Source organism: Macaca fascicularis, chromosome 12, assembly GCF_037993035.2.
Source record: "Macaca fascicularis isolate 582-1 chromosome 12, T2T-MFA8v1.1".
NCBI classification, from domain to species: Eukaryota; Metazoa; Chordata; class Mammalia; order Primates; family Cercopithecidae; genus Macaca; species Macaca fascicularis.
The window spans coordinates 86,168,581-86,194,043 of NC_088386.1; the positions used below are offsets into that span (position 1 = coordinate 86,168,581).

The 25,463-nt window shown below is 39.6% G+C and overlaps 1 protein-coding gene across 8 annotated transcripts in view; it reads right to left on the bottom strand.

The window, feature by feature from the left end:
* The window catches only part of NEMP2 (nuclear envelope integral membrane protein 2), a 90,869-nt gene that overhangs the window by 60,642 nt on the left and 4,764 nt on the right, over positions 1 to 25,463 (bottom strand). For 2 of the 8 annotated variants that reach the window (XM_065525781.2, XM_015432500.4), the window contains exons 2-8: positions 20,813 to 20,928; positions 14,474 to 14,705; positions 14,258 to 14,330; positions 13,042 to 13,135; positions 11,813 to 11,927; positions 9,988 to 10,213; positions 6,227 to 6,403 (exon numbers count right to left, since the gene is read on the bottom strand). In XM_065525781.2, the coding sequence (XP_065381853.1) occupies positions 6,227 to 6,403; positions 9,988 to 10,213; positions 11,813 to 11,927; positions 13,042 to 13,135; positions 14,258 to 14,330; positions 14,474 to 14,705; positions 20,813 to 20,928 (1,033 nt within the window). Of the gene's footprint in view, positions 1 to 2,757; positions 5,164 to 6,226; positions 6,404 to 9,987; positions 10,214 to 11,812; positions 11,928 to 13,041; positions 13,136 to 14,257; positions 14,331 to 14,473; positions 14,706 to 20,812; positions 20,929 to 25,463 lie in introns of those variants that run through there. The other 6 variants (XR_012421313.1, XM_005573754.5, XR_012421314.1 and 3 more) reach the window with 6 other exon arrangements.

Consider the following 25,463-nt stretch of genomic DNA (forward strand, 5'->3'; position numbering starts at 1 on the left):
TGAGTCCCAGCTCTGCCAGTGAGAACTTACACACACATATAACATCGCTGGGCCTCAGGACCCACCTCTGTAGAACGGAAGTGATTACAGTAGGTATGTTACAGGTTGATGTTTAAAATGAGTTATCTGAGACACAGTGTGTGCTCCATAAATACTGCCATTGTTGTGTAGCAAAGCACTCGGGGCAGGAGGAGTGCTGTCTCATTTCCCCAACCAGGGTCTAGTTCTATTCTTTTATTGCCATTTAAATCTGTAATCATATTCCATTCTCCCAATGTACAGTGCCATACTATACATATTTACCTATGTCTAGTAAGCTGTACAGTAAGGCATTCAATTCCAACATGCATTGTAAACATTAAGTGGTTGGGGATATGAGTTAGTTAAGAGATAAAATTAGACAAAACATAAGTGGAGGAAGATGGAAAAAAATGATGATGATGACAATTCCATAAAGTGCAAAAGTCTGCTGAGAGAGGTTATAAATTCCATAATTTTCATTTTTCTTTTTCTTCTTAGAGGTGTCAACAAAAGTAAACAATTTTATAATCATTTAACAAATTATATACCATACTGTCTCCAATTGTCAGCGCAGAATGCCATTCTTCTAAATTGTACACTTATATTTGAAAAAGGTCAGGATTTTTTTTGTTTCTTGAAAAGATCAGTGGCATCTTAGAAAAATAACATGTAGACCAGTGCTACTCTAAGTGTGCTTAAGAACTGGTGCTGTCAAACTACTGCTGGTATGTGACAACATAGAAATTAGACGTTTCAAAATATGTATGGCAAGTTGACATTGTCATGACATGATTATCATGCTTATATTCTGTATGTCTTTTCTTTTAAAGATTATTTCATTTTTCTAATAATTTAGTGTATCTTACAAAAGTATTACTTGTGATGAACTAGAGGGAAACTGGTCCATCACCCCAGATAATCTGAGAAGCACTGACAAGAGCCACAGACTACAGTGTCCATTGCTGCGGGGCACAAATGACTGGTATGTGTATAACATCAGCAGATGTAGTCACCTCTTGAATGCATTATCCATGGGGTCATTTCCTTAACTTTCTTAAAAACATGGTAATAAAGGAAGTAGAATATGAGCCCTGGAAGCAGACATATGGGGGCTCGAATTCTGATTCTACCACTTTAGCTATATGTGTCCTTCAGCAACTTTCTCCTATCTTCTCTGGGTCTTTCCTCATCTGTAAAATGAAAATACCAAAACATGTCACAGAGTGACCATGAGGTGCAAATTAAGAGGTATCGAAGGCACCTCATGTAGTGCCTGATGGATCTCTAATCAATGTTGGTATTCTTCTCCTTTTCAATCGGTCTTTTTTGGAAAAAGGACCAAATCTAAAAAAAAACTTATCCCTCAAATTATTTAAATAATAAAGAGAAGCTGCCCACTAACTGCATCTTCCAAGATTTATCGTAGATAAATATAGTATTCATTTCAAATCTCTGGTGACTTATTAAGGTTCACGTTCAGGGATCATAACAAAAAAATAGTTACTTTTAAAAGATAATCCAACTCCTAGGCCAGAGAAAGACTAAAGATTTTAACGTATCTGAGTAAAACTATGCCTATCAGAGGGGGTGGAATGTTGGTCAATAATGATTAGAAAAACAGCAGTCACAGAGAGGAAAAAGTTGGCAGGACCTGCATAAAGGAAGGGGTGGTCTTTGTCAACAGACCTGGTATCTCATCCCATTAACAAGGCTAGCCCCATTGGGGTAGGGGGTGGCATCTGCATTAAACTCTTTGGTCTCATGACATTAACCATGTGAATTATATAACAAGCTCCCTTTGTTTTGTTTCAGTTTACCAAGTAGCCTCCTTATTATAATTTGACCCCTTGTAACTGTCTTCTGAGAGAGAATCTGCTGGTCATATCAATTCAAGTGTTTTTATCCTTATGCTAGTTATATTTTTGGTTCTGAATCACTACTTGTACCAACTATATGAATTGGCTAACAGGAGACAAGTCTTATGGTGTAATAACAAAAAGCAGGGTTCTGAGTCAATAAGGCTAACAGTTACACCCAAATAGTTCACTCTTCAATGTCATGCCACCCAGCAGGCTCTCTCAGAAGGCAGCTTGCTCCTGTTGTCACCTGAAAGTACCTCTCTGTCTTCCCGCAGGTGTCTTCAAACTTCCACGGCCATTATGTTGTCTATCTTGCTTTCAGTTGGACAAGAAAATTTAATTTATAAAATTGTACATCTCTAAGTCTGGGGAACAGTCACATACAGAATAATGTAACAGAGCATTTGTTTAGTTGGCATCACTTCAGGATCGTAATTCCTCCACATATTTAGATATTTTTATGTCATCCATCATCTATTCCAAACCCTCTTAAAATCGAAATATCTGAAATTTCCAGATCTTTTTTAAAAAGTCATAAATTGAAATATTGTCCTTCATGTCAGATGGACATTCCCCTGTAATTCAGCCCTAAGTATTACTGGCAAACCATACAACTAATTCACAAAGCATTTTTTTGTGATATGTAAAATGTGTTTTAAAACTTTTTAAAAGTAACACTTGAATGATACAATTGTTTAAGCATAGCCACCTACACTATATCTCACCCACACATCTGGTGTCAAACAGTCCAACTTGCTAACAACAGTAAGCTTTTGTAGGCATGAAACATAAGCAATAACATAACAAAGGGATCTGTTAGGCTCCATAATTATACACCTATGGTGTATGAAGCACAAAGTCAACTTCCAACCACCTGTGAAGGGCAGAGCCATTTTATTTAGTGGTCGTTTAAACTGTTCAAAGGACTTTAAAAAGGGAGGAGGAGAGGAGAGAGGAGGTGAGGGAGAAAAGAGAAGGGAGGAAAGAAAGGAGGGACACATTTCTTACAAGAGTTATCTGTACATTGCTTGATGGGGATTAGAACTGTGATCAGTACTATAATATACCCCCAAATCAAATGAAAACAACATAAATACACTAAAAATATCACAAGTAATGCTTTTAATTGTTTAGCTTCTCACAGTAGTCACAAAGCAGAAACTGACAAACCTATGATTTCTTCTAAAAATAAACATGGAAAACAATATCCTGGAGGACTGCTATTGTTGTTCTCTCTTTGGCTGTTCTTATTGTGATGGTTACACCTGGCTAGCTGCCCATGAAGAGCTACTTCCTTCCCTCGGCAGTACCTCTTCCCCCTGGCCCAGTGGCTGTCCCGGCTGGGACATACCTGGCAGCCCCAGCAGATTGTTTATGTGTTATTTACTCATACGCATATGTTGTACCACACAAACTGCCTCTTAGAAGACGAACTTGGTGAGCACAGGCACTGACACATCTGATACATTTATATCACCAATAAATATAATTATAAAAAAACAGATTAAACCATAAGAAAAATGTTCAAACTTCTATTTACTCATAAAATAGTTACCATAAATCTGAATGGGAAATACATCCTTTGGTTCTTTAAAAATCCAAGTCCATATAAAGGCAGATTAACTTTAGTGGATATTACAAAAAAACGAAGTTCCTAGTATGAAAAGATGTCTGGCAAAAACAGACCTGTAAATACTTCAAAGAGGAACTATCATTTGAAAATCAATCTAGAAAGTTCCAGATGGATAGTCATGCTCTTTTTTCATGATTTAGAAAAACTACTAAATTTGGCTCAGGAAAGCAGCAGTGCCAAAATTCTGTCTATCCTTCCCCCATAACCCTTGTCCTGATAAAAAGATTTTTATGATCCCATCACAGGAAAAAAAGCCTGATTTTGATTCTCAGAATCAACTAAGCAACATCTTAACCCTGAGATTGTCTTGCCATGTTCAAATCTTTTCCCAGATCTATGTTTTGGCCTTCTTTCCTCAGGGTCAAAGCTCACAGCCCCTCATTGCACTCTGGAGTTTAATATCATGACTCAAGAAAAAAATTGTTTTGTAAGAAACTGTTATAAACACATATAGTTAAACAATTTTTTAAATGGATCAGTCAATTCAAAATGTCACAAGAAGTTAAATGCCTTCAATTTCAAAATACAAAAAAAAAGTAATCATAGTATCTAATCCTTATGTATGTATATAAAAATCTTATGTATAAAAAACTTTAAAATGTCTTAAGAAACATTTCCCTTTATCACAGTTAAATAGCAAGTTGGCCATTATTGAAAAATAAAAAGTAAAGCCACCAACATTGTGAGGCCCATGGCTTTGGAAGATGGCTTCTAAGCTTGCACCTGAAGATCTTATCTACCTGAGTCAAAGGATACACCAGGGCTGGATTTCTACCAGTGCTGAATCTCAGTGTGGTCTTGCACAAGTTGTTTAACCTCTCCAGAGCTCAATTCCACCGCCATTAGCACTTTCCAAACATGTGTTCCAAGGAATATTAATCTCATGAAAAAGAGTTCTGTGGTCAAATTAAGCAAGAAACTGCAGCACACACTTTCTCCTCTTTGGGAGATTCACAGTGCACATGAGCATTATGAATGACTCTGAGAGGTACATTAGTTTAACTTTATATCAATCTTAGCTGACCTCAGAATACCTTTACTGACCAACACTCGGTAGTATCCTGTGAGCTGTACTTTGGAAAACACTGGTCCAGCATGTCTCAGGTCTCTTTTAGGACTTATACTGATGAAATATAGGAAGAGTATTGCAGAGTCTTCTGACACAGGTTCAGGGGATTAAGAGCGGATTTAGGGCCCTGGTGTTGACAAAGCACCTGTTCACGCTTATTAGCCCCTTGAAGAACAATGCCATTCCCCTGTTCCTAATGAAAGCCTTCATTCAAGGAAGGTGGTAGTGGCTGTCACAGAATCTTGGTATCCACCTACAGTACAGTAAATAGCAGAACTCACCAAGAATGTTAAGTTATCTTCAAAATGGGTTAGTTTTCCTTTCCAGAATGACTTGTTTTTCTCCACAGCAAATGTTTTTGCCACTGTTCACTAGAACAGTTCTGCCTAACTTTAATAGAATCCCTACCCTTTGCCCACTTCCTTGTCCAGAATGAAGTCAACTTGAAGGTCGCATGTCAGGCAGTACTTGGGTTAAAGAGCTGCTCTTCCAAGAAGGCACCCCCAAGGCCATACTGCTCTTCATGCAGACTGATTTCTTCAGGTGACAAGTGGCTTCCTCCAAGAACAAAGTCTGCAAATCTAATAAGTTTTTTGTTTTAAATAAAGTTAATGTTATCTCAGGAAGGTTTATTTGAAAGATAACATGTTCCCTTGCTATTTATCCCCTTTAATTAAATTTGACTTTGCATCAATAGAGGGTGGTATTTACCCAGTGGGTGTAAAATGGGAATGGCTTATGTGATCCCTCTAAAGACAGCTATTCATGGAAAGGGCAGAGAAGCAGGGCAGATGTATAATCATTACGTGAGCCAAATGTACCCACTCCTGTTTTCTGATTCCTTCTTGTCTCAATTTTTTATTAGTTTGAATTTATTATTATTCATTATTTTGTGTCAAATGCTTTCCCCCTTCCATCTTTAATTTGAGGGCACTGTTATTTGGATAAAGTCATGAGGAAGAGAAAGCAATAAGGAAAAATGTTGGGACAGACGTCTTTCTTAGTGAACTTTAAAAATGATTTTCCAGCTGGGCGTGGTGGCTCACGCCTGTAATCTCAGCACTCTGGGAGGCCAAGGCAGATGGATCACAAGGTCAGGAGTTAAGAGACCAGCCTGACCAACATGGTGAAACCCCATCTCTACTGAAAATACAAAAATTAGCCGGGCATGGTGGCGTGCGCCTTGTAATCCCAGCTACTCAGAAGGCTGAGGCAGGAGAATGGCATGAACCCGGGAGGCGGAGGTTGCAGTGAGCTGAGATAGCACCATTGCACTCCAGCCTGGGCGAAAGAGCAAGACTCAGTCTAAAGAAAAAAACAAAACAAAACAAAACAAAGATGATCCCCACCAATAGGATGAGAAGCAGGTCACTCATCCTATTCCACCTTCCCTTCCCTATAAACATAAGGAAGTTATGTTTTTAGCCTTCCCTATAAAACATCAGATAAATATTTATTCTGACATCAGCAGTTCTACTGTGCAAAGTCACAGCACTGAGAAAAGGGACCTCTGACAACTTCCACATCATCTGTTATCCAACGAAGTAGTCTATTTTCACCCTGAAGTGCCTGTACCAAACCATCATATTATTTTTAAAATCATTCTCAACTAAACTATGGTCCGAGCAGCAGAGTAGGACTTACTTTCTAGGAGCGTGGAGTCTGGAGACCACCAGCCACGAGGGGAAGTCGGGTTTTCGGCAGGCCCGGCGCAGCTCCTCCAGAGCGCTGTTCGTTTCAGCATCAGCTTGCTCCCTATACTCGTCTTCTGTAAGATACTTCACCACCAGCTCTTTCGATGTAAACCACTGCTTTATTTTCCTAAAACGTGGCATGTGGTTGCAGGATTACTGCCTAATTCAATCCTTAAGATTTACAAAAATACTTTCTTAGATTGTAACAGTAATAATACTTCTTAACTTCCTCCATATCATATCTATATTTTTTTTATTGCTGTTATCATTACTGAGGTATAGAGAACATGCAGTTTGGGCCTAATAGTACATTTCCCCATTTCCTGAACTATCATAAATAATGTCCTAAGGCATTTGAGAATTAATTTCTGATACAGATGTTAATTGTATTTTTCTTCCTCGGTGATTTCTAATCACACAGGCAATTAAAAGCCTGTTTTTTTTTTTTTTTTTTTTTTAATGCTTGGCCTGTTTATTTTATTAGGCACCAATAGAAGCAAGCTTTTGAGATGTCCTTTTATGCAGACCCTCTAGAACATTGACCATTTACTCTCCACACCAAGAACCTGGGAGGATTTGTGGGATATCACTTCCACCTAGTGGTGGTGATTCTGACTAATCCTAGAGAGAAAGCGCAAATATTGTACAAAATTTATAGTAATTCTTCCTTTATTACATGACAAGCAGATCATGGGTAGAACTTTCTTTTTCCAACCAAGAAAATCCTAAATCTCATAAAATGTAGGGACCTAAAAATTTAGGAATCTAAGAATCTCATAAAAATAGTAACAATAATAAGGTTTTTAAAACTTTTATTTATTTATTTTATTTTATTTTTTTGAGACAGAGTCTCACTCTGTCACTCAGGCTGGAGTGCCATGGCGCAATCTAGGCTCACTGCAACCTCTGCCTCTGGGATTCGAGCAATTCTCCTGCCTCACCCTCCTGAGTAGCTGGGATTACAGATGCATGCCACCACACCCGGCTAATTTTTGTATTTTTTAGTAGAGACGGGGTTTCACCATGTTGGTTAGGCTGGTCTCAAACTCTTGACCTCATGATCCACCCACCTTGGCCTCCCAAAGTGCTGGGATTACAGGCGTGAGCCACCGTGCCCGGCCTAAAACATTTGTTTTATTTATAGTGAGTTTTAAAAAATATTTTGGGGTGATTTTAAATTTAACCTGAGATTTCCAAATATAAATGAACATCAGAATTATTTGAATATTATATTTATATAATATATATTTCTCTCTCTATATATTTTTTTTCTTGAGGGTTGGGACTGAATAAATCTGTTATCTTTTAAAGATCTCACAGTTGATGGGCTAGATCAAGAAACCAGTGACATAATTTCCTTCTCCTTTTCTGAATACCTGTGCATGGTTTCCCTGGAGGAGAAACCCTGGATGCTGAGCCAGAAGACCTGGACACAGTCCTGGCTTTGAGGTTTATTCACTATACAAACTTGGGGAATTCCTTAACAGTTCAGAGCCTCACTTTGGTCATATGAAAAAAATAAAAATAAAAGCAATAATATCTACTTCGTCTACTTCATAGGTCACTGTACAGGTTAAATGAGATATTTTGTGTAGGGTGCTTAGCACTGTAAGTGGCCTACAGTGGGTGTTCAATAAGGATAATCAAAAGAGTAGTTACCATATACTATTAAAAGTAAACAGCTCTTTGCAACAAGAAAGTACTATACAAAATCAAGGTATTATTTCTCTGTTGTGTTATTTAACCTGTAAGTTCCTGTTTCATTCCCTAGTTCTTTATATAATTATTCACTAGCAAAATTTTAAGTTGAGGAAGTTATAGTACATTTTGATTATTATAGAACACAGCTAGTGCACAAAAGAACCATTGTGCAGAACACACTTTGCTCTTGGCAGGGAGTTGGAGGGTTAAAGAGAAGGAAGAAGGAACTTTATCCTGAGTTCCTCAGGCCACAAGCCTGGCAAAGGGCCAGGGACCTGGAAGATGTTGGGGGGCCAGCCTTACTGACAGAAGACTGGTGTTCCCATTCACTGTCTGCCTCGGGCAGATGGGGCAAAGAGAGACCCAGTCAGCATCAACCCTCCAACCCTGCCCTGCTGCCTTTCAGCCCCACCAGCATCTTCTGTGTGGGCTCCCTGTCTTGTCACTGGTGCAATTTTAACCCTGTGTTATTGCCACACACACACAGTCACCAGTTCCATAAACTACCAGCCACCATAGTGTCCTTCCTCACAGCCAATTTTACCTCTTGAACATGTATTCACTCCCTCTTCTAGCCTTGGTCTCATGGTCCTACCCTAGGCCCTCATCATCTCTCGCCTGGACCACTGTGATGTCTAATAACTGTTCTCCTGCCACAGGGACCTCCCCTTTGTATCCACCTGCTGTGCCAGAAGACAGATGGGCCACATCCCACCGGCCAATGAGTATTTATGGTCTCTGCTGTGATTTTTGTTTGTCCAATGTATTTCTATTTTTAATTATTTTTATTTTTAAATGCCAACATTTTAAAATGCTAAGATTTCACATTCTAATCGTAATTCCCACTTCCAATTCTTCTAGAAAACCAGCAGATCTGGCAATACAGGACTCATATTCCCACACGAGAGCAATCAGCTCAAGCTGAGTGGTAACTGCCCCGTTTTCAATGAGGTTGCTTTGCAGAATTTCCCACACTCCTCCTGGTTACTGCTGCCTTACCCCTGCTCAGCATCACTCACCATAGTATCTGCCTGGGTCCTAAGCAACTGGTTTGATAACTGCTATACAGGCAACAGTCAGAGGACTAACTAAAATGTCTCACAGTTAAACCCCACTGTGTACAGGACTGGACTAGATTGCTTAGCGTGGCTGCCATGCATCTGGCCCATGCCCACCTTGTTTGCTGCACTGACAACACTGCGTGCCTCCTGATGGTACCAAACTGGGCTTTCTATCAGGAAAACCCTCCGTGTTTATTCATCTGGTTATTTTAATTCATTCTTTAAGATTCAGCATAGTAATATCTCCTCCAGGAAAGCTCTCCTGGCTTTCTCTATATACCCTTGGTCCCTGGGCAAGTCTCTATTTTAATACTTAAAAGAGATAGAAATGTATGCTGATGTCTAGCAAGTATACCTCAAGGGCAAGAACCATCCCCATCTGTGCACCTGACGTGAAAACAGCTGCTCGGACTCAATGACTGAGGAGAAACATAATAAAGCTGTGACAACAGAGGTTACTTCATTTTTCTTTTTATACTTCAAAGGCCGTAAGCCTTAACTTAAAACCTAAGAGAAAAGAAAGTTCTAAATGCAAATAATACCTTTCAATCATTTATGATTCATTTCTGTTTCCTAATTCGTATCTCATAAGGACAGCTGATACCACTAAAGTAGTCTTTGGCTCTAATTAAAGAAAATGTTGAATAAAAGAAGATATTTAAGGTAACCCAGAGTCCAAGTACTTCTGCCACTGACTCTAGTGAATTCTGAGTGAGCTCTAATTACCTGGTAATTGGTGGTACAGCTCTGAACGATTAATGAAGACTAGCCATGAAGATAGGATCAGACGCTTGGAGCTCTCTTCCCCCTCCACCCCCAATCTTGCTCAGAATGAAATCTCCAGATGAAATGTAATTATGAGATTAACATGATGTGTGCAAAAACTCTCCCAAATAATAAAACCAGAGCTCAAAATGTCAAATTTGCTGGGGGAAAAAATAATACATACCACCTCATATAACTGAAGGCTCTCAGTGGGTAGTGCAGACTCCAGGAGGACATGAGGAGGATTATGGCTGCATAGGCAAACTGAGGCACGGCCACACCAGCATAGACCAGAACCAGGGAGAGGAGTCGTAGTGTCCACATCAGAAGACTTCTGCTCCTGTCATCTGCAAGGGGCCCATGCTTGTAACAAACAACAAAGCTGAAAAATCCAACTATCAAGACATAGCCTGGAAAAGTGGAAGAGGTAAAATAATACAAATTTGAATTTGAGACATTATGTGAAAAAGCTGGCAGAGCCTTGACTTAAAGGTAAAAACTATTAGAGAACCTTAATTTTTGTTTTTTTTTCCCCACAAAGTAAGGTTGAAAAATGTACATAGGGTGTTATTCCTTCCATATGAGATACTAGGCTGACTTTCGCAATACTTTGGGATGTACACTCATTATGATGATGATATATAAGTATGTCTGTATTTTAGTCCAGCACCTTCGCTGGATTAAAATGTTATCATGGTTACTTTGGCCAGGAAGAAGTCATAGTTGTATGTGACCACTGGCTACAAACCCTATTTTTTATTTTTACCTTCTAGTCATAAAAGGAAAAGGTAATTTTACAGTGGAGGGAGTCATCCTCTGAATCCAAATGTTCAGTCTCATCATTACGATGGTGAGACTATAAGCTATGCTGTGTCTCTGGGTATGATCCAAGGTGAAGTGCCCATCACCTCTTAGGTATTCTATCTTAAGTGTTTAATTTATATCTAACCAAGCCTTGAGGTCTAATTTCCAGTTTACAGAAAATACGCAGAAGAGAAGAACATGTTAAATTCTACCATAAAGGGGTCATCAGATAAATATAAAAGGTAGACATTCTATAGGACAAGCTTGGTCTCTTTAGCATATCACTATGATGAAAAAAAAAAACTGCTATGGATTAAAAGCAATTTACAGGACAAAACAGATACTAAATGTGGTTCTGGACCATATCCTAGTTTATATAAGCCATCAAGAATGGGAAATTTTATCATGGCCTGGGTAATAGATGATTTTATGTAATTATTTTTCAGATAATAATTAACAGATTATATAGGAAAAGGCTCTTGTTTTTTAGTGATGAATAGTGCAGTATTCAGGGGAGCATACCATGATATCTGTAATTTAAAAGAAGCACAAAAAGAAGAATGAGCTAAAAAATACACAGTTTTCAAGTAAAACAAAAAACTTAATTGCTTTTCTTTTGAGGGAAGTGAACTTATGTGAGAAATTTGGTGCTAAAGGTACGGAGAAAATGCATTCTCTCATTGTCCATTATTTTCTCGTTAAAATAAACAATAAAAACATTTATTTTGTAACGAAAAACAAGGAAAATAAATGGTTTCTTAGCCTCTCTGTTTCTGAAAAGTCAAGTTTTCATTAGTCATTTATATTTAGGATTTCTCACCTTTCCTACTGAATACTTGAGAGAAAGAAATAAACAGTCGCTTTTCAGAGAAGCTTTTACATTACAAGTTAGATGTGGTTAGAGCTTAACCACAATTCAGAAGCATGTGCATTCAAAAGGGACAAACACTTTTTTTTCCTCTTTTGATCATTACTATAGAAAACTAAGAAACATGTCATAGGGAAATCATCTAAAATGAGATCTAAATGAACTGAAATCACCAACAATGGGAATAAAATAAACAAAATATTATTTTTAGTAGCACCTTTCCTTAGTTCAAAATGAAAATTTAGATGTTGGAGAGAAACATCTATCAAAAGAAGGCCTCTAGTTGTACATCTCAGTTTTACCAATCACAGAGCGTATTGCTTTTCTATTTACCTACCTAATACATATATCCTGTTTTCATACCACAGCCACTTCAGATCTTCCATCAACTGGCACACAACATAAACTGAAGCAAACCAACAACCAACCATTAGAGCCCAAAAGGTGCTATACTGTGTGTGGAAGAAAATAAATGACACATTTTTTTGTTCATTCACTCTCATAAAAATAAAAGCAAACAAATAAACCTTTTGTATTAGAAACTCCTACATCAAACTGAATTGAAGTCAATTTAAGAAACTCCCTAGGGTCTTAAGGTGTGGTCCACAAGTCAGCAACACCAGCATCACATGGAGCTTGCTGGGCTGACAGAGTCCTAGGCCCCACCGCAGACTGCTGAATCAGAACCTGCATTTCAACAAGATTCCCACGTGGCTTGCATGTACACTGAAGTTGGAGAAGCACTGTTATAAAGAATAAATTTATCTCAAAATAATGCTGGTGTTGTAAACTTTAATCAGTGTAACTGCAACACCACCATCCTGAATTATTTATTTATCCCCAACTAAGTTCAGTGTGTTATTTTATTGAAGGTCTGGCTGGGCACGGTGGCTCACGCCTGTAATTGCAGCACTTTGGGAGGCCAAGGCAGGCAGATCGCCAGAGCTCAGCAGTTCAATACCAGCCTGGGCAACATGGTGAAACCCTGTCTCTACAAAAAATACAAAAATTAGCTGGGCATGGTGGTGTGTGCCTGTAGTCCCAGCTACTTGGCAGGCTGAGGTGGGAGGCAGAGGCTACAGTGAGCCAAGATCATGCCACTAAACTCCAGCCTGGGCAACAGAGCAAGACTGTCTCAAAAAAAAAAAAAACAAATAAAAATAAAGGAAGATGGTGGATTGGGGAACTAATAATAATAAAGAAATTCCCAGATGTAGCAGTGCTGTTATTCAAGGCCCTAATGGTTCAGCATCATGAGATTCCCAGCTCTATAAAGATAATAGAAATTTTCACTCAATATAGAAATAGCTTCCTATTACTCAAGAAAAACACATTACCTAGAAAGCAAAATGGTCTCAAAAAAAGTAGCACCAAAACTTAATACTACATATAGTAATCAATAAAATCAGGAACATCAGAAAAAGATACATTTTAGAGCCAGTTTACATAATGAAGAAACATAGTTTAAATTAGAACCTATCATAATGTGAATTAATTTTGATTAATTTTTCATGTCTGTAAGATCATGATTTCCATTTTTTACTCATTTACACATAGTGTGCCTACCTTCGGAATGAATCGTTTCACCAACAGCAAGACAAAGACTAATGTCATTAGAACACCTAGCACAGTTCCCGAAGAGTAATAGAAAGTAGGGCTTCTGTCAAGATAAGCAGATACAAGCCATTTAAATGCCAAACAGCACTTTGAGTATGAAAAGCATGTTTAACCTGGCAACGTCGGTCATAAATAATACTAAGAACAAAAAACTCAGATGGCAGCTCTCCTTATATCCTATACTCTTAAAAAACAAAATGGGTACTTGAAATTCATGGTAAGTTGCTTGCCACTAACGCAAACCAGAATGTCTGAGTTATTTTTCATATTCAGGATCTGATCAGACAATAATTACTAAATACCTATCATGTAGCAGGCACTTGTCCAGGTTTTAGAAAGGAGAAAATTAAGGCACCAAGAAGTTAAAAAATCTTCCCTAAGTCAGTATCTGCTCACCGGAGGATTAGGGATTACAACCCAGCTCCTCGGAGTCCAGGCTTTGTTCTGCATGCTATGTATTCATCATCTGGCTTATAAAGTTCATGGATGACATTAAACACACTTGGTAACACTATAAGGAAAAGCTTCAAAATGAACAATGTTAAGAACAGCTGACGAGTATTGGGTACTAACCTAGAATCCACAAGCTAAGAATAAAATATTGAAAAAAGATTTCTTTCTCATGAGAGAATTCCAAGAAACAAAACATCAGAATAATATGTTTCTCAGATGAGAATATGTCATTAACAAAAAAGAAAATGATAATACGTTTCTCTAAGAGTCAGATATTTGCTATATTCAGCCTTCTGTATCAGGGCCATAAATCTAGGAGGCAGCTCTAATGTAATAGAGCAAGGTGTGTGGACCAGAAAACCAGGGAACAAATCTCCAGCCCTGATAAGAACTAATAGTGTGATGAAGGATGTTGCTTTTCTCATCTATAAAATGAGAACAATAATACAGAGCTTGCATAGTTATTATCAGGATCTAATAAAATATGTTAATACATAAAATATGTGAAAGCACTTTGTAACATATACATATCACGCTATACAAATAACTGTTACTGTTTTCAAAGGCCTTTTCAACACCATCTTCAGACCTATTTGCAAAACCTAAAGTATGCACTACAAATGCACAATAATGTGAAAATACTTAGCATGTGGTCAAAAATGATCTAAACCTTTTCATTCACAAAGTTAAAAATATAAAAAGGAATACTTACTGACTCAGGGTCTCTGCATAAAAGGAAAGAAAAACTCCTGCCACAAACACAAGGAAGAGTTTGAAATCCATGACTGGAGTAAAAAAGACACACAAACACATAACAAAAAGATTTTTTATCAATGTAATGTTGGTAAAAGAAAAAAAGTCAATTTATTTAAAAGTTACTCCAGAAAAACTGAATCCAGAAAGTCAAGTATAATAAAATTGGACTTACTGTTTCGATTCACATGTATCATATAGTTAAATATCTTCCTGACAGGCTCCACAGAGAAGCACACAGTCTCTCCATATGGATTGATGATTATGGTTATTTCATTAGATTCTTTTGGTATCCAAAAGTTATGAATCACACATTTGATAAAAGATAAAATGGTTTCTGGATATTGGCAATTATGTCTTTCTGTGATGTATACAATTCTGAACAGGCCTGAACTGGTAATTTTCACCTGTAAAACAAGAACAAACAAATCCATAAAAAGAATAACTTCTCTTTGTTGTTGTTTTGGAGATAGGGTCTCTCTCTGTTGCCCAGAATGGAGTGCAATGGCAGGATCTCCGCTCGCCGCAACCTGCACCTCTAGACCAGCCTGGGCAACATGGCGAAAACCCACCTCAGCCTCCCAAGTAGCTGGGACCAGAGGCACATGCCACCTGCCCAGCTAATTTCTGTATTTTTTATAGAGATGGGTTTTCGCCATGTTGCCCAGGCTGGTCTCGAACTCCTAGGCTCAAGCTATTTGCCTGCTTCAGCCTCCCAAAGTGCTGGGATTACAGGCGTGAGCCACTGCGTCCGGCCAAAACTTCTTATAAGCTTCTTAAAAACATGAGCAAAGGAGTAAAGAGAACTCAAGGTCAGCTGAGTAAAGAATACTCAAGGGCTAAGGGTAGCGTTCTATGTTCTGATCCCAGAGGTAGAATCAACAGATTTGTATTTAGTCCAAACACACACTGAACCACAGACATTATTGAAAGTGAATGCTTCTCCCCACAAGCTGTGGCTGATTTAAGTCCCTCTTCTAGCAAGTTACTGCGGCCAAGAGACATTAAAAAGGATGAGAAGAATGTACAGGCATACCCATTTTATTGTTTTACTACACTGTGCTTTGCAGATAGTGCATTTCTTACAAATGAAAGGTTTGTGGCAACTCTGTCGGGCAAGTCTACTGGCACCATTTTTTCAACAGCATGTGCTCACTTCATGTCTTTGTGTCAGCATGTTTCAGCAATAAAGTGTTTCTTAAATTAAGGTATGTAGGGGTTTTTTTTAAAGATATAATGCTATTGCACCCTTAACAGACTAACAGTATAGTGTAAACATAACTTTTATAGGTACTAGGAAACCAAAAAATTTGTGTGACTTGCTTTATGGGGTATTTGTTTTATTGCAGTGTTCTGGAACCAAACTCACAGTCACATTATCTCTGAAGTATGCCTGTGATCGGTGGCAAAATATGTGAGTAGGCATGGTTTGAAAATAGGGTTTATATCTACACCATTTTCTACTGTGATTAAGAAAAAGCACTTCCTTTCTCTGGATCAGCTGAGCATCTGTAATTCATGCTTCTCTCACCATGCCTACTGAAGGACAAGATCCCAACCTCAGGTCCTATTCACATCATACAACAAAGCACTGGCTACAAGCCAATGGTGACAACCCAGTGGTCATTAAATGACAATTTTGCTGCTGCCTTTGTCCATTCTTCTCTCTATTCTTCTTCTTTTTCTAAGAGTAGGGCAACCTGAAAGGGAGTAAGAGCACCAGCTCTGAATCTCAGTTATCAGGCAATATCACCCACTAGCTATCTACCAACCCCCACATTTCTCTTTGACTTCGGCTCCTGGCTCCTGGCTCACTGTTGCTCTCTCTCCAATACTATTTCCTGTCATTCTTCTTAGGTATTTCAGTGTATACAATATACACACCAATCCTTCCAATATCCTGGCCTCTCAGTTCCAGGGATTCCTTTCCTCTTATGCTCTTGTCCTCCCTACCTCAGCTCATCACTCCATGGCCATACCCCGGACCTTGTCAGTACCAGACTGCAGCCCCTCCATACATCTTGTTTCACGCATCTCACTGTGTGACCACCATCTCCTATCTTTCCAGTGTACCCATCTAGTGCCCCAACCCCACCAAGGATCTGAACATCCTTCTCTTCTCCTGCTCCTTACCCTCTTAATATCCTCAATCTCTTTTTAGCCAGCTAAACTCTATGATCAATTATTACACACCATTCCCTGGCACATACCCTTGACTCCTTTGCACCCCTCTTGCTTTGTCATGCTCACTTACAAAATTCAACTCTCCACCATTCTACTCCTGCATTTGCATCACCAGTGTGCTGGAGAAATGCACACTGGTCTCACTTCAAATCCATGACTGTGAACTCAGAGAGGGACATGAAAGCTGCAGTCATTCATACCACATATTACTATTCATTCATTCTTCTACCCTCTGCAATAAAGGATTTCACAACTTCTTCCTCAATACTCAACAACTCCTCCCCATCCTCTTCTCAGCTGTTGATCCTTCCTACTTCACTGAAAATGGAAGAAATCAGAAGTGAATGTCCACCAGCTCCTATCTGCAAAGTCCCCTACCTGTCAGCACCTGCAGGCACATGCTCCGCTTCCCGCCTGTGGGGAGGAAATTTCTTCCAGAGGAAATTTGCAGGCTCCATAAAGGCAAGTCCCGACTTGGGCATGGGATCCTATCCACGTTTGCCTACTCAAGGACATCCCAGCAGCACTTCTTCCCTCTCTACGAGATCATTTCTCTCAGCATACATTTAAAAAAGAAAAAACAACCTTCTGTGGACTCCACTTTTCCCTCCAGCTACCACCCATTTCTTTGCTTCTTGTTGCAATAAAATTTATTTAAAAAGCTGCCTGTGCCTGCAGTCTCTAGTTCCTCTCCTTCCACTCTCACTTCAATCAGGATTTCATTCCCAAAAAGCTGCCCTGACAAGGTCACTGGTGCTTCCATGTTGCTAACTGAAATGCCCAATTAATTCTCAGTCATCTTATTTGACCTGTCAACAGCACTTGGCACTGCTGGTTATTCCCTCCTCCTCATTACACTTCTCCCCAGGGCTTCCAGGATATCTCCTTCTTCACTGTCGCTCCTTGTGTTTCTCCTCTGCTGGCTCCTTCCTTCTCCCTGAACTCTTAATATAAGACTGACCCAGGCTTAGCCACTGGTCCTCTTCTCTTCTCCATCTAAACTCACTTGATTTCATGGCTTTAGACACCATCTATATAAATATGCACCGCTAATTACTTTTGCAAAAAAAAGACACAGGAAAGATATACCAGAAACTCCTTAAACTGATTGTCTACAAGGGTTGGATAGGAATTAATAGAGGGAGGAGGGAAAGTGACACTTCTCTGAAAATACCTTTGTATAGAGTTTTAACTTTTAAGCTGTATTAATGTTGTAGATACTCATAAATAATGATAATAACACAGACGTAAAGATGGAAACAACAGACAACTGAGGACTTCAAAAGGTGGTTGGGAGGGAGAGGAGCAAGGGTTGAAAAATCTACTGATTGGGTACTATGGTCACTATTTAGGGGATGGGTTCAGTAGAGCCCAAACCCCAGCATTACACAATATATCCAGGTGACAAACCTGTACATGTACCCCCAAATCTAAAAAATTAAAAATTAAAAAGGTTTTTTAAAAAATTAAAAACAAAATCTCATTTAAAAAACCCACTATGATCTTTTCTGAGAATAAAAAGGTAAACAAAACTTGTAAACCAAAAATAAAATTCTAACACCCCCTACCCTGCCAACCATCTGAATGAAACCCTCTTCTCAGCCAGGGCACTCCAAAGTTAACCTGAAAAATTGGTTCAGGCTATGCCAGGAAGCAGGGGTTGGACATGCCTCATTATGCCCTCCTCCATTTTGGAATTCAGGAAAAACCAACCAGTATTTAATATCAATACAGACCTTAAGTCTGATAAGAAGCACTTATAATCTATTCTCTCTGAAGCCTGCTACCTGGAGGCTTCATCTCCACGATAAAACTTTGGTCTCCACAATTACTTATGATAACCCAGACATTCCTTTCTATTGATAATAACTCTTTCAACCAATTGCCAATCAGAAAATTTTAAAATCTACCTATAACCTGGAACACGGCACTCCTCTCTGCTTCCAGTTGTCCCACCTTTCTGGACCTAACTAATGTATACCTTAAATGTATTTGATTAATGTCTCATGTCTCCCTAAAATGTGTAAAACCAAGCTGTGCCCTGACCATCTTGGGCACATGTTCTCAGAATCTGAGGGATGTGTCACAGGCCACTGGTCACTCATATTTGGCTCAGAATAAATCTCTTCAAATATTTTATAGAGTGACTTTTTGTCAACAAACTAAAAAAATAAAAATAAAAATGATAAAATTGACCAGGATGGGTGAAAACCCTGAAATTGAAACAAATAAAAACAAACTATATTTTGAATGAATAGTATAACCATACTGAAGTGGGAGTGGACTGGGATGAATTAACCTAAAATACACAACCTCAGAAAAAGATTTAAAAAAAAAAACGCTATAAATAAATATTGAACTCCTGTTATTAGGTTTGTGTTTTGCAATGGTGTGACTTTGCAATTCTGAAACTACTTTTAGTGTATTCTGGGATTAGGCAAATAAATAAATATATTTGAGGAAACGGGAATCAAGTTTCTCATTATCAGAGAAGGGAATTACAAATACGAAAACTGGAAAACTAGCATGAATCCTGTGGTATTGGAGATCTCAGAACTCACAGTTTCTAATAGGTAGATACAGATGTATGTGCAGGTGTATGAGTGTGTATGTGTGTGTACACACATGACGATATGCAATGAACACACCTAATGTTGACTGTTCCTTGGAAAAAATGTATGATTCCAGAGCTGAGTCTATGATATTACACAAGTCTAGAACATCTTGTTTGTTAGAAAGTAAAGCAGTGCTCAAAAATGCTAGGCACGTGGCAGAAGGACACAGGAGCTAGTTGAAGGGGCTCTGACTGGTTAAATTCAGGACAATTTGAGTATCAAAATAAATAATGAGAGTAATGGATTGTAGTTTCCTGAAATAATTGGCAATGTGTGAGACTACATGGATATAAATAAATGGGAGGAGGAAAATCTCTTCCTTATAGTAGAATGCCAATGAATGTAAATGGAATAATGATGTCAGGCACAGCGGCTTGCGCCTATAATCCCAGCACTCTGGGACGCTGAGGCAGGCAGATTGCTTGAGTCCAGCAGTTCAGTAGACTCATGGGCAACATGGCAAAACCCCGTCTCTACTAAAACTACAAAAAAAAAAAAAAAGGCCAGGTGTGGCAGTGCACACCTTTCAAGTAGTCCCAGCTACCTGAAAGGCTGAGTTGGGAGAATCACCTGAGCCCGGGAGGTTGAGGCTGCAGTGAACCAAGATCGCACCAATGCACTTCAGTTTGGGCAACTGGAGTGAGTCCCAGTTTCAAAAAAAAAAAAAAAAAAAAAAAAAAAAAGAATGGATATAGAAAAATCAACATTTGATAAACATCATCATGATTATTGATTCAGTAAAGCATCATCAATGAATGATAAACTAAGGGAAGAAAGTTTGATGAGGAAGAGGTTATCTACACAGTCTCAAATTATCACCTCAAAATATTCATTAAAGGGAAGAAAATACTAATTTTAGTGGAAGAACCTGACAAACACTACCTTAACCATGTGATCAAAGTAGTGCATATTATCAGCAATGGCATCAATCGACATCAAATGCTTGCTGATACAATGTTCCAGCTATTCTCTCAGCCTTGAACACCCTTCCCCCCAGTACCTTCTTGGGTAACTCACTCCACTGAAATCTTTCTCAAATGTTACCTTCTCAATGAGAACTGCCCTGACCAATTTGCTCCCACTTCTCTCATCCCATTGATATTACTCTACATTTTCTTTTTTCATAGTACTTACTAGTTTTACCATTTTAATCTCTATTACATTTATTGTTTACTATTCCCCACCCTAGATAATGTAAATATCCACAATGGCAGGGATCTATTTTGTTCACTGATGTATCCTAGGAGCCCAGAAATAGTTCCTGGCACTTAATATGTACTCAATAAATATTTGTTAAATGCTGAATGAAAGAAAGTACTAGGCAATTGAGAGCAACTGCTATCTTGGCCATATTTGGGATTAGTGGTTATTCCAGAATTTCTATTTGGAGGGGCTTTGGATAGCAATTTTGGAAAGTAGGAGGAACATGTTGTCTTTAGACTGCCTGAACAGCAGATATGCTGCATACATTTAGATAGTATATTCATTGGGAGTGGCTTGGGAGGGGCTGAGGGAGAGTATGAAGGAGTTAGTGTCCTCTTCTCACACTGCTCACCCATTGAACCACTGTGTGTGATCCTCAAGTCAGCTCTCATAGTGATACACAGACCTGTGTCATACCAAAAATACTTTCTATTCCTGAAATGGTACATTTCCTGTCCCTAGAACATGGTAATTATCTGTCCCTAAGACATGATTTAAAAGTAGGCCCTTACCTGCATAGTCGACCATATGTATTTCCACTCCACTTGGGAATTTTGATTGTAGCAGTAACAGTCTGACTCAGACGTTCTAATTAAATCTTTTTCCTTCAAAGCTTTACACCTACGAACTGAGAGATGGAAAATGGAATACATTTTCTAACTGTTTAATTGCCAAGAATCTTCTTTTAAAAAAAGTTTTCAGGGAGGTAACAGTAGCAGTTTTAACATTCTATGACCAATAAATTCTCCTATATAATTATAGTCCTTCAGTCTTTCCAACAAAGGAGGAGACAGACAGAAAATACTATAGCTCAATATTTATGACATTGGAGGGCACTATAAGAGCACAGAGAACAAATACTTCTTCAATTCTGAAGCAGAAGACAGAATTATGGGCACTTTCCCAGAAAAGACAAAAATATGAGTAAAGGGCTGAAGGGCGAGGTAGAGGCAATAAGACAAAAATTAGGAGGTGGGAGTGGGGGTGGACAGGACCAGCAAGTGTGTACAGAATCATGAAGATGAGATAAATTATGGAATTAATTCAGTTTAGAGATATTGGATTTTTATATTGGTGAGGGAGCATGGATAGAAGGTACAGGGATACAAGAAGACATTTGAACACCTGTAGCTGGAGTGGTAAACCATGACTACTACTATACCATGTGGACTCCATCTTGAAAGCAGAGCACTGGAGGATTTTAGATAAGTATCAGTCTCAGCAAGAAACCATTGACACTCAAAAGGATTTAACTGAAAATAGTTCAGTAAAGATATGGACAGGCTTAAGGCACTATGAAGTTCTCAGGCACCAACAACAGCAGGAAGCTTTCAGCAGCCCAAGTTCCAAAATGGCAAGGAGGATCCCATGTTACTAGAGTCATTGGAACTAGGAGGACAGTAGTCTAAAGGAATGCAGTCACTGCCAGGACTCCCGTGGAATGCAGGGTGAAGGTATGGGTACCTCAACCTGTCTCTCCCGCTGTCCCCTCAGTGCCCTGAATCAGCCAAACCCAACAGGAAGACAGACAGCAAAGAAGCCCATATAATGCAGTCCATAGAGGTTAGCTTCCAGGCACCAAGCGGAGAAAAGAAGGACTGAGAATAGACCTACAGCAACAAACAGGGAATACCAGCTCAATAAGGAAGTGACAGAAATGCATTTGTATTTTAGAAAGAACATTCCGTAGGTAGTGTGCAATATTAAAGAAGAGACTGAAAGCAGAAGAACCACTAAGGAGGCCACTGAAGCAATCTAAACAAGAAATGGACTAAGAGAGGTGGGAGAAATAACAGATTAGGAAATGAAATCAACAGGCTTTACAGATTCATTTTATCAAGGAAAACAAGAAGATGATGTAAAGGTTTCTGGTAAGTGGAGAGATAGTGAGGCCCTTTACTCAGACAAGAAATACTAGAGAAAAAGCAAGTTTGTACAGGGAAGTGGTGGTGAGTTCAATTTTGGATATACTGAGTTTTCATTGGTGGGATTCTGTGAAGATGGACAGATCTTCACATCTCCAGTGAGGAGAAATTTGGCTGAAGACAGATGTAGATACCTAAATATATATGTATGTTATATATAATATATAATATAATACAACTCAACTGAGAGAAAGAGAGATATATATTAACCCTCTGTGTTACAGAGGGTTAATGTAAATGCCACAAGAAAACTAGAAAGTAATGATGTTCATTTTCTTCTGTGGCCGTTGCTGTATTTGGATTTGAAATGAAGTGAAATGAAAGTCGTAAGTTCTTCTGGATTCAAGATAGAGTGTCACCTCCACATCTGTCCAACAGGAAACAGGAACAAGGAACACTTATGGGTACACACAGAAATGGGTTTTACACCCAACCCCTGACTCCTTTAAGGAGAGTGTGGTCAGTTGTTTCTCCTGAAAAACCTGAAATGAAGCTAGAACAACTTGCTACACCAAAGTTGGGGAAGGACTAAGTAACCAGTAACAACTAGTAAACAATCACATCCATGTAGGGAATAACACTGAATATGCTCAGACAAGTCCCTGGTCCTGGCCTGAAATATCCTTAGCATTAAGTTGGAGAAAAGTGAAGACAGACTTGGGAAAGGATCCTGGGAATGCTCGCCATCTCCCAAAACACAACTCCATAAAAGGGAGGGTTCTCCAGTGGCCACACGAAGCAGCAAAACTACACAAGGACCCAGTGTATTCAACTGTGACAGTCAAATCATCTTTACTCTTCACATTATGATGAAATGCATATGTTTCTAAATATATCAAAAAATTTGCAGAGTTTGAGAGTCCAAGATGCAAATACAAGAATCCAGGTTAACCACAAGAAGGAACCTCCAGAGCAAGGGTCCCCAACCCTGGGGCCAAGGACCAAGACCACTCCATGGTCTGTTAGGAACAGGGCTGCAGGAGGTGAGTGGTGGGCGAGGCGAGTGATCACTGCCACCTGAGCTCCACCTCCTGTCAGATCAGCAGTGGCATGAGATTCTCACAGCAGCATGAACCCTACAGTGAACTGCACATGCTACGGATCTAGGCTGCATGCTTGTTATGAGAATCTAATGCCTGATGATCTGGGGTGGAACAGTTTCATCCCCACACCACACCCTACCCTACTCCTATCCCGTGGAAAAATTGTCTTCCACGAAACTGGTCCCTGTTGCTAAAAGGTTGAAGACCACTGTTCTAGAGGCTCTCTGTAAAACACAGGATACTAAAAATGAAAAATGTGCTCTTGCATGCTGTTTCCATGCACAAGAGCCAAAAGGAGAATTCACAACCAAGGCTATGAGCACACAAAGCAACCAATGCTCAGGCACATTTTTTGATATATCTGAGAGGCAAATGACTTCTGGCCAAGGGCAGCATAGGGGGAGGTGCAGTCCCAGGGATATCAAAGGGCTGGCAGCTACCTATAAAAAATATGAATGTCAAGGAATGTAGTATATAACCTGGAAGACCCTGAGCAACTGCAATGAGAAGGCATGAGAACACATTAAATGCTCCCAGCTAGTGAGCAGCAGAGGTGGGGGGAGCAGGTCTCTGGATTCACCTTACCATGTTCTGCCTTTGCACAGCCTCCCGGGGGGGTCTCTGAGCACGGCTAGAGTTGAGAACTTTATACTGGGAGTCCTCAAATAAAAGGGATTCCTACCCATCATTGGAAAGGGAGTGCATTCCAGCAGGGCAGGTGAAGAGCATGAAGTCTCAGGGACACAGAAGCAGCAGCCCAAACTACGATAGGAATGTTTACTTCCAGACAGGTCTTTCTTTACCACCCATGTGCTCGATGCTAGAGGGGCTTTTCTTGTGGGTGCCTCCAAGGGCCCCTCACTGCAATTCTTCTCCTAGAGAGTGCTGCTACTTCAAGGGCTAAATCAGCTCCCACAGAACAGTTCACTTTTGTTAATGGTCTGAGGAAACAGCCTTTTGGTGGGGCCTGAGTTTTGCAATCAAATGCTCTCTTAAAATAAGGTTCTTTCCACTTGGTCCTAAGACTGTCTCCTAAATCATTCCAAATCTGGAGCTCTTAAGAGCAAGATGGTGCAATTTAAGTATATTGTATACTGCGGTTTCAACACAGGAGTAAATGCTTCTCTCTTACCCAAGCCACATTACTCTTGCACTAGGATGATTGTAATAGCCTTCTATCCAGCTGGTCTCCCTGCTTCCAGAATTGACCCCCACCACCACATTTTCCTCTACAACCTACTCTTCAATTAGCAAATAGATCTTTTTAAAAACATGAATGGGGCCCAGGTACATTGGCTCATGCCTGTAATCTCGTTTGAACGTGGGAGGCAAGGCTGCAGTGAGCTGAAATCGCGCCACTGCACTCCAGCTTGGGCGACTGAGTGAGACCCTGTCTCAAAAAAAAAGCAACAAAACCAAAAACAAACAAACAAGCAAACAAAAACACGAATGGGAACACATCATTTACCTGCTTAAAACCCTCCAATGGCTTTCCTTTACACCATTAATAAAATCCCCTTCCCTTCCAGGGACCTGAGTGCCTCTATGACCTTCCCTCCTCCACTTTCCCTCCCAGCCCGGCTGCTCCAGCCACACCTGGCCCTCCTGTCCTCAAGATGCCAGCCAACCCCCAGTAAAGTTTCCTCAGTCTGCAACCTTCTTCTCCCAGATCTTGGCAGATCTCATGCCTTCCAACCACTGATGTATTCTATCAAATGCTACCTTCTCATAAAGGCCTTCTTTGACCCCACTATCTAAACAAACACACCCCAACCACTTCCACCCGCTTTCTTCTTTCTTCGTATTACATATGTATTTATTAGCTTATACTCTGTCTCTCCACAAAGTCAGGGACATTGCATGTTTATTACTGTAACCCCCAGAACTTAAATATTTGTCTTTTGTGTGTATCTTGTGGTTCGAGAGGACTACTGGGTTATTTGGCCATATGTGGCCTACCAGTGGAAGTCCAGCCAATCTTTGTAAGAGCCTGGTCAGGGCTAGTCAGCACCATAAAAGGACGTGCACTCTGGCCCTCCCTTGGAACCACCTGACATAGTAGGATGCCCTTGCCAGTCTGTGCCATTGCCATCCCATCTACAGAACCCACAAAGCATGAGGGCCAGTCTGGAAGACACAGACTGAACTTCCCCCTTACCCTACCCCATGGTCAATACATCCATAGCTAGAGGGTT